This window comes from Gaeumannomyces tritici (assembly GCF_000145635.1).
Source record: "Gaeumannomyces tritici R3-111a-1 unplaced genomic scaffold supercont2.8, whole genome shotgun sequence".
NCBI classification, from domain to species: domain Eukaryota; kingdom Fungi; phylum Ascomycota; class Sordariomycetes; order Magnaporthales; family Magnaporthaceae; genus Gaeumannomyces; species Gaeumannomyces tritici.
In genome coordinates this window covers 490,493-497,955 of record NW_008804552.1, presented here as the reverse complement: position 1 = coordinate 497,955, position 7,463 = coordinate 490,493, and the positions used below count along the sequence as shown (strand labels likewise).

Genomic DNA, 7,463 nt, shown 5'->3' with positions numbered 1-7,463 from the left:
ACCCCTCTCCTGACTGGCCGCGCCGCCAAGACCCTCGCATGGACACATGGGAGCACTCGACGCCATGTGCGTATGACAGCATCGTGACATCGAGATTGCTCTACCGCACTCGCGCAGCCCTTCGGAGCAAGACCGCCGGCGGAGGAGCGGGCGGGGAACATGGATGCCCACGTCTGGCCACGCTCGGGGCCAGGTGAGATAATGACGACGTCGTCGATGTGTGCGGCAAGCCAGCCACATTGGTGCGTGGCTTGGTCGCCAATGCAAGGCCTGGTATGAGGCCGACCAAGAGGGAGAGAGAGAGGGGCCATCACGGGGGCCCATGCTGCGGCAAACACCCCAGGAGCTGGGTGCCCGATCGTCTCGCCGGGCCCGCCGTCTGATGTTGGCCGCAGGTTTCATCCCTGCAGCCCATCAACTCTAATCGAGCCCGATACCGAGAAAGAGCTGGGAGGTCCTTTGCTGTGCCGCCCCGAAACAGCTGGACGAAGTTGTTTGCCGCTAGAAAGAGGTGGTAGCGCGTGGCCGTGGCTGAGGAAAAAGTATCTCCGCCCTCTGGCGTCTTGTGGCGATAGACATCAGGAAAAGGCCACCGCCCGGCCATATCCCTCCCATACAGGCTCAGGGCAACATGGTGTTAACAGCAACATTTTGGCAGGGGGTGGCTGCCGAGCGAGGCCGAACCTTGTGCCCACGCCTACAGTACTCTCTCATCGCAACGCCGACCCAGAAAGAGGGCGACGCAAGCATCTCCCTGCAGCCAGCCCGCATATCTGACAGTGCCCGCGCCACGGACCCGGCCAAGACACGCAATCGGTCTCGATCCCACCTCCTCGTCCCTTGGGGCATTCGGTGGTTCCAAAGCTGCACTGGAGGTACCTATGTCGGAGGTGCAAACTATCGGATTAAGGGAAAGCCGGCAAAGGAAAAGTCAACGATCCCAGGACTAAATACTAGCGTTGTAGGTGTGGGGTATATCATGTAACCCACCTCACACAACCTACCAGATGTGTGTGGCGTTGGGTGGGCTTCGCCCGCTTCAGACACAAGACGAGCAAGCAGAGACGACGCCCCGCGATTCGTTCGTCACCAAGTCTCTGCCTTCCCAGAGAGTCTTCCCCTTCGGACGGACGGCAAGGTTCGTGGCTCGGTATCCGGGGCGGAGCTTGCGGGAGGGCAAAGCCGTGTTTTGGCCACGCACCGGCAGAGGCCTGCGACCATGGCTGCGACAGCAGGATATCAGACGTGCATGTCGGTCGCCTCACAACCACATCATGGGCGCCCACAGAGGGCTGCTTATATTAACCTTTCAAACACCCATCGAGCGCCTTCATCTTTTCGTTCTACATACTCGCCATCATCGACATCCCGTCAGCAAAAGGCACATATCAGGGGAACAATACTAAACAACACACACTTGCGCCAGACTTGACCACCACCACCACCACCACCACCACCACCACCACCACACCCACAACACAGCCGCCATGCAAATCCTCGCCCTCGCCCTCTCGGCCGGCGCCGCCCTCGCCTCGGTGCAGCTCAAGTCACACCTGCGCGCCGCCCTCCCCGCCCTCGGGGCGCGTGACGCGCAGACCATCACCAACGTCGTGACCAACGCGGACAACCGCATCAAGGAGCTGACGGCGGCCATCAACGGCTTCAACGGCAACCCAGCGCAGCTGCTGACGGCGTCGACAAACATGCTCAACAGCCTCAACAAGGGCGCGGCCGACATCACGGCCACGTCGCCCATCTCGCTCAACGACGCCGTTACGCTGCAGGGGACCGTGACGGGGCTCCAGAGCGACGGCAACGCCCTGATCCAGGCCCTGTCGGACAAGAAGACGGCCTTTGAGAACGCGGGCCTGTGCGAGGTCGTCTTCAAGCAGTCGGGCGACATCGGCGACTTGGCCAAGAAGCTCATCGACGCCGTCGTCACCAAGGTGCCCAAGGAGGTCCAGCAGCTGGCCGCCCAGGTCTCGGGCGGCTTCACCGACACCCTCAAGCAGAGCCAGCAGGCCTTTGCTCCCGGCAACTGCACCAACCGCCAGGGCGCCGTCACCAGCCCCGGCGCGGGCGGCGCCAGCGCTGGCGGCTCGGCCGGCTCCGGCACGGGTACTGGTAACGCGAGCAGCGGCAACTCCAACAAGCCCGTCACCGCCGCCGCTGCCGCCGTCGTCGCCCCGCTCGCCCTGTGCATCGCCGCCGCCGCTCTTGTCCTGTAAATCGGGGCGGGGTTGTTGTTGTGCAAGGGCGGGATGGGTGGTCGACTCTGGAGAGTGAGGCAATTTGGAGAGAAAAGTGTTTCCTCGGCTGAGCTGGGACTCTTTGCTGGTCATTCCCCCGAGAGAACGGGCTTCTTCTTCTGTAGTGACTGATGCAAATAGTAATAAATCCCCCACGTTTCGTCTGTTAAACCCAGAGCCACCACTTACCACTGGTAACTCCTGTGTTTTTGTTTATTTCATGTGTCTGCCTCTGATAGTCTATGTACCAAGCAGAATGGGCAGACAATAATGGCGGGTATCATGATGCGCTGTGAGGCCGTTCTGGCCCCAGAATCTAGCCATTCCAGGTTTAAAGCAATGCAGTATAAACCCATCTTCGTCACTTGAAGATCCGCCGACCCCCTGTCCTGGACGGAAACCGCTCAACGCCGCTCTTTTGTTGCTCCTGCCAGATCCGTAGGGATCCTATTCCCTGGCTCTGCGCAGATTCTTGGTAGCGGCGAAGGGCCTCGCGCAGGTGTTCGGGCCTCAGTGGACCGCGCGGGGGCTCGCGCAGGATGACCTCGCGCGTTTGCTGATGAATCTCCTCGTTCCGGCTGGCAAAACTCATGGACCCCTGCGTGGGCATGCCGGTGCTGCTGTCCGTAAACGAGTTTCCGGCCGCGCCCTCAGCTTCGGCATTAGTAGCATGCATCCGCTCCTCCTCCTCGGCCGACATGACCTTGCCAGGCCACGACATCTCCTGATTAATAACAATGTGTCCGTTTTCGTCCTCGGCAAAGCCGGCGGCCTGCACCTCAGCACCCGCCGCTATCCATTCGGCCTGCACTTCGCGGGCAATTCTGATAATGTCGCATAGGTAAAACTTGGTGACTGTCCTGACGGCAATCACAATCTGACTGGGAACGGACTGAGAGACCGTCGCATTCACGACCTGCGGACAGAACGGCCGTGTTAGCTATGAGTGCCGTGTTGACAGCGGTAAAAGCCTTGGGTAGAAGCTTACCCTCCTGACGACTTGGTCTGGCAGTTTTGCGGCCCTCCAGTTTCCGAACCGGTCGAACTGATCCGTGTCCATGCAGCGCGTAAGCATGGCACGAAGCCTCTTCTCCTCGGCAGTCTGAGCCTCGGACCGTCGCGCCGACGTTATCGACATGTGAACGACGTCGTTCTCATCGTCATCATCATCTGCCTGGTCACCGCCGCCAGCACCGGCGGCGGCGGCGCCCGTGGTGCTGCGGCCGTCGGCTCCTCCGCCTCCCGCCCCGCCGACGACACTTCCGCCGCCGGCCCCCGAGCGCCCGTTGATCAGGGACGGCGTCTGCTCGCGGGCCTCGCGGGCCTTGTCGGCCTTGGACTTGCGGCCGCGCTTCTTCTTGGCGGGCCGGCCGGCGGCGCTGACCTGGCTGCCCGACACGATGCTCATGGCGTCCATGTCGACCGACGGCGAGCGCGGGCCGCCAACGTCCTCGGGCGGGAACGAGGTCTGCCGCAGCGGGTGGGCGGACCCGGTCGAGGCGATGGACATGATGGAGGCCTTTCGTCGCTTCAGGGAAGGGGGCTGCTGCTGGGCGCTGCCGACGCCATCGGCTATCGAGGGTCGCTTCTTGCTCTTGGGGGCCGGGGCGGGCGCGGCCGTGGTCGTGGTCGTCGGCGAGATGTGGGTTTGCGCAGTGTGGGGTGGTGAGAGTGCGGTGGGCGTCTGCGAGTAGGCCGCTGGTGGAGGTGACGACGCCATCTTGGGTTTTGTTGGACGCGCCGACTCGCGCGCGCAATGACCCCGGGCGCTCTCTATCGGATTGGCCAGTGCGTTTCAGCGCTCTCTGGGAGTCTGCGAGGGGAATCCACCGTAGCTGGCCGGGGTGCAGGGAAATGCATGCTTGTTTGGTTGTGGAGTGGGAGGAGACTAGACAAGTCGCCGCCGTCTGAAACCAGCCGCTTGAGTCGTGATGCTCCAGCCACAGGAGAAAGCCACCAAAGCCAACTGCAGCCACACCTCTGGGCTTCGCGGAGTTCGCGGAGTTGAGGAGGCGGGTCCAACTGAGCAACTGAGCTCCGATTAGATAGCGCCAGCTTCAGCGGGCTGCAGCTAGGAACAGGCTACCCCACCCCCCCAAACACGGCCCAGACACCATCGATAAAGCAACTGAGCGCATGTAAACGCGCAAACCAAACCTGCAGCGCCTGGCGTGTGTTTGGTAGTAGCAAATTTTCGTCTGTTCAGGGCAGTGACTCGCACGCCTCCTTGATAAATACCGCCGGGCACCCGTCCAGGACGGCCATCCCGGATCAAAACCCTCCTCGGTTTAGTTCCGGGCTGTCTCGAGACCAATTGATCGTCCGAACCCCGCCTTGCTCGACATTGATCACTTCGTCGCTGCCAAACTCGGTCCGTCCGCACCTCCCGAAACGATCCCGTCACAGCAGTTCCCGAAAATGGCCAAGACCGACGACCGGAGCTCACCGGCCAGCGAGGGCTCGGCCAAGGCCAGCTCCAAGCGCGCGCGCAAGCACGCTGACGAGACCAACGGCGCCGCCGAGCACTCCAAAAAGTCCAAGAGGCGCAAGGCCGCCAGCCACGCCGCCGCCCCCGCCGCCCCCAATGCCGGCCTGTCCCACCGCCGGCTCAGCTTGACCAAGGCCGCCCGCGACCCCCGCGACGAGCCCCCTCCGCCTCCACCGCCCGCAAAGATCGATGAGTCCCGGTCGCCCAGCCCCGTCATAGACTTTGACGGCCTGAGCAGGCCCAGTACGTTTGACAATTCCTTCTCTCCGGGAGTTCCCCCCGGGAGTTGTGTGTATGTGTGTCCCATGTTCTCTAACCATGAAGCTTCTCGGCCCACGCAGGCGTCGGAACCCGAGCCCGGCTCGACGAGACCCCTAAGCAGGCGGCGGAGCGTCTTGAGAAGATGCGCGGCGCCGTCCGGACGCTGCTCGAGTGCGTCGGCGAGGACCCCGACCGCGAGGGTCTCCTGGCTACGCCGGAGCGGTACGCCAAGGCCCTACTGTTCTTCACCAAGGGCTACCAGCAGAACGTGAAGGACATAATCAACAACGCCATCTTCCACGAGGGCCACAACGAGATGGTCATCATCAAGGACATTGAGATCTTTAGCATGTGCGAGCACCACCTGGTGCCGTTTACGGGCAAGGTATGCAGAGAACGGAGCAACCCCCTTTTTACCCTTTCTTCTCGCGTGCCGCTCTCCGGCTGACCCCCGGTTCCCATCCAGATGCACATCGGATACATCCCGTCCAATTCCGTCATCGGCTTGTCGAAGCTCCCCCGCATCGCCGAAATGTTCAGTCGGCGGCTCCAAATCCAGGAGCGCCTGACCAAGGAGGTGGCCAACGCCGTCATGGAGATCCTCAAGCCGCAGGGCGTCGCGGTCGTCATGGAGTCGAGCCACCTGTGCATGGTGATGCGCGGCGTCGAGAAGTCGACGGCCACCACCATCACCAGCTGCGTCCTGGGCTGCTTCGAGGGCCGCGAGCGCACTCGAAACGAGTTCCTGAACCTGATTGGCGTCAACAGGTGCTAGTGAGCGGGGGATGAGAGTTGCACGCATTCCGTTAATCTTGTTGTCATGTCTCGTACTGGGAAGCGTTCTTTTTCTTTCCTTCATTCATCTCGGCGCATTTTTGTTCATAAGGGGAGTCTTCTCGAATGGGGGCCAACCGTCCCCGAGCTCACATCCCCTTTTTATGAGGAACTTCTTAGGAGCCCCTCCTTGGAGAAGACTTGCTAGTTTGTTCACGGCGTTGGTGGTTTTTTTCTTGCTATCGGGCGGATTCTGGATTTCAACATCATACACCCCGAAAAAACAGGGTTCGACGGAGTGAGGTGCGTGGGTCACATTTTGCGGGCTTCATCTGTTTTATACCTTGCCGGGCTCAACGCCTCGCTTGCCTCTGGGCATGTCACATCTAGCGCTATGGGTAGGAGCATTCAATTACAACAATATATGGGCTGCTTCTGCTGTTGCGGGCTGCTGAAAACATGACCTTGATGCACAATTTTGGTGACAGTGTAGAGTATGGCTCTGGGTGTGTGTAGTGGTGTGGTGATGAACGATGAAACTCTCCCAGTGCTGCAATTATGTGTATGGGATCCTTTAAAGCGCATACACACCCAATCAGCCAGACAAAGACCATCGTCTCACGGCCCGTCCCACCCCCAAACATGCCCGACCGCCCTACGAGACCTTCCGGACCGTCCTCCCAACCTCGCCCCTCTCGACCGCCTCAACGCGGGGCCTCACGACCTTCCATATTTCCTCGGCGACGTCCTCGACCGACGGGCTGGCGTCGACGACGTGCAAATCTTCTTCTTCTTGCCGGAACCGCAGCTCCGACACCACCGCCGCCACCGTCTGTGGCGACGCCCCCTCCCCAGACAGCTCCACGCGGCCCATGCTCAGGCCCCAAAACAGCTCGCGGACGCGGCGCTGCATCCCGGCGCGCTCGTAGGCCTCGCCGCCCCAGCCGCCGCGGGCGCGGGCCTGGCCCTCGTCCAGGTCCAGGAACAGCACCAGGTCCGGGCGCGGCAGGCCGACCTCGGGCGCGCGCGCCCAGGGCAGCGTCAGGGCCGGGTTGCCCTTGGCGGCGCTGTAGACGATGCCGCTGTGGTAGTAGCGGTCGCACACGACCGTCGTGCCCGAGGCGAGGAGGGACGTGATTGTTTTTCTGCGGGTGGGTGTGTGTGTGTGTGTGTGTGTGAGTGAGCGGATTTGGTGCTTCGGGCTGATTTCAAGGGGGGCTCAGGGGTAAAATGGGGTTCCGGGGGTTTGAGCGTGACCCCCAAGCTGCCGCGACTGTAGAGGTAAAGAAAAGAGATGGGCAAAAAGACACGACGTACACTGCTTCCCACCGATTTGCACTAAAGAGCAGGTGGATGACGTGGTCGTCCATGTCGACCTGGCTCTTGAGATAGCCGTCGATCATTTCCCCAATCGGGGTGGTCCGGTCTGTGATGGCATGTCGCATTAGTATTATTCATGAATACAGAAAGTTTTTTTTTTGTCGTGTTGTAAGTTGGCATCCTCAAAAGTCCCTGAGGATGTAGAGTTGTGACACCAAGTGTGACAAGAGAGCAAGACGTCGATAAAAAGAAAAAGCACCCACCCGGAAACCGCATGACCTTAACCTTGCGCCCCAGCTCGACAAAGCGCTGCTCCAGGAGCTTAACCTGCGTCGTCTTGCCGCTGCGGTCCAGCCCCTCGAGCGCGATCA

The 7,463-nt window shown here is 61.2% G+C and overlaps 3 protein-coding genes across 3 annotated transcripts in view; 1 reads left to right on the top strand and 2 right to left on the bottom strand.

The window, feature by feature from the left end:
* Window positions 1-1,438: 1,438 nt before the first annotated feature.
* Window positions 1,439-4,124, bottom strand: GGTG_12291 (hypothetical protein). Its single transcript, XM_009230188.1, has 2 exons — window positions 3,238-4,124; window positions 1,439-3,165 (listed from the first exon to the last, which is right to left on the bottom strand). Exons 1-2 carry the CDS (start codon window positions 3,967-3,969, stop codon window positions 2,611-2,613), a joined length of 1,287 nt encoding a protein of 428 aa, XP_009228452.1. The 5' UTR covers window positions 3,970-4,124; the 3' UTR covers window positions 1,439-2,610.
* Window positions 4,125-4,363: 239 nt separating this feature from the next.
* On the top strand, window positions 4,364-6,254 carry GGTG_12290 (GTP cyclohydrolase 1). Its single transcript, XM_009230187.1, has 3 exons — window positions 4,364-4,980; window positions 5,079-5,383; window positions 5,465-6,254. The coding sequence occupies exons 1-3, from the start codon at window positions 4,668-4,670 to the stop codon at window positions 5,771-5,773; spliced, it is 927 nt and encodes a 308-aa protein (XP_009228451.1). The 5' UTR covers window positions 4,364-4,667; the 3' UTR covers window positions 5,774-6,254.
* A 173-nt stretch (window positions 6,255-6,427) lies between these two features.
* Window positions 6,428-7,463, bottom strand: part of GGTG_12289 (thymidylate kinase) — a gene marked incomplete at both ends in the record, with an annotated part of 1,227 nt that continues 191 nt past the window's right edge. The window contains 3 exons of the mRNA XM_009230186.1: window positions 6,428-6,917; window positions 7,090-7,198; window positions 7,356-7,435. Coding sequence (XP_009228450.1) covers window positions 6,428-6,917; window positions 7,090-7,198; window positions 7,356-7,435 — 679 coding nt within the window. The remainder of the gene's footprint in view (window positions 6,918-7,089; window positions 7,199-7,355; window positions 7,436-7,463) is intronic.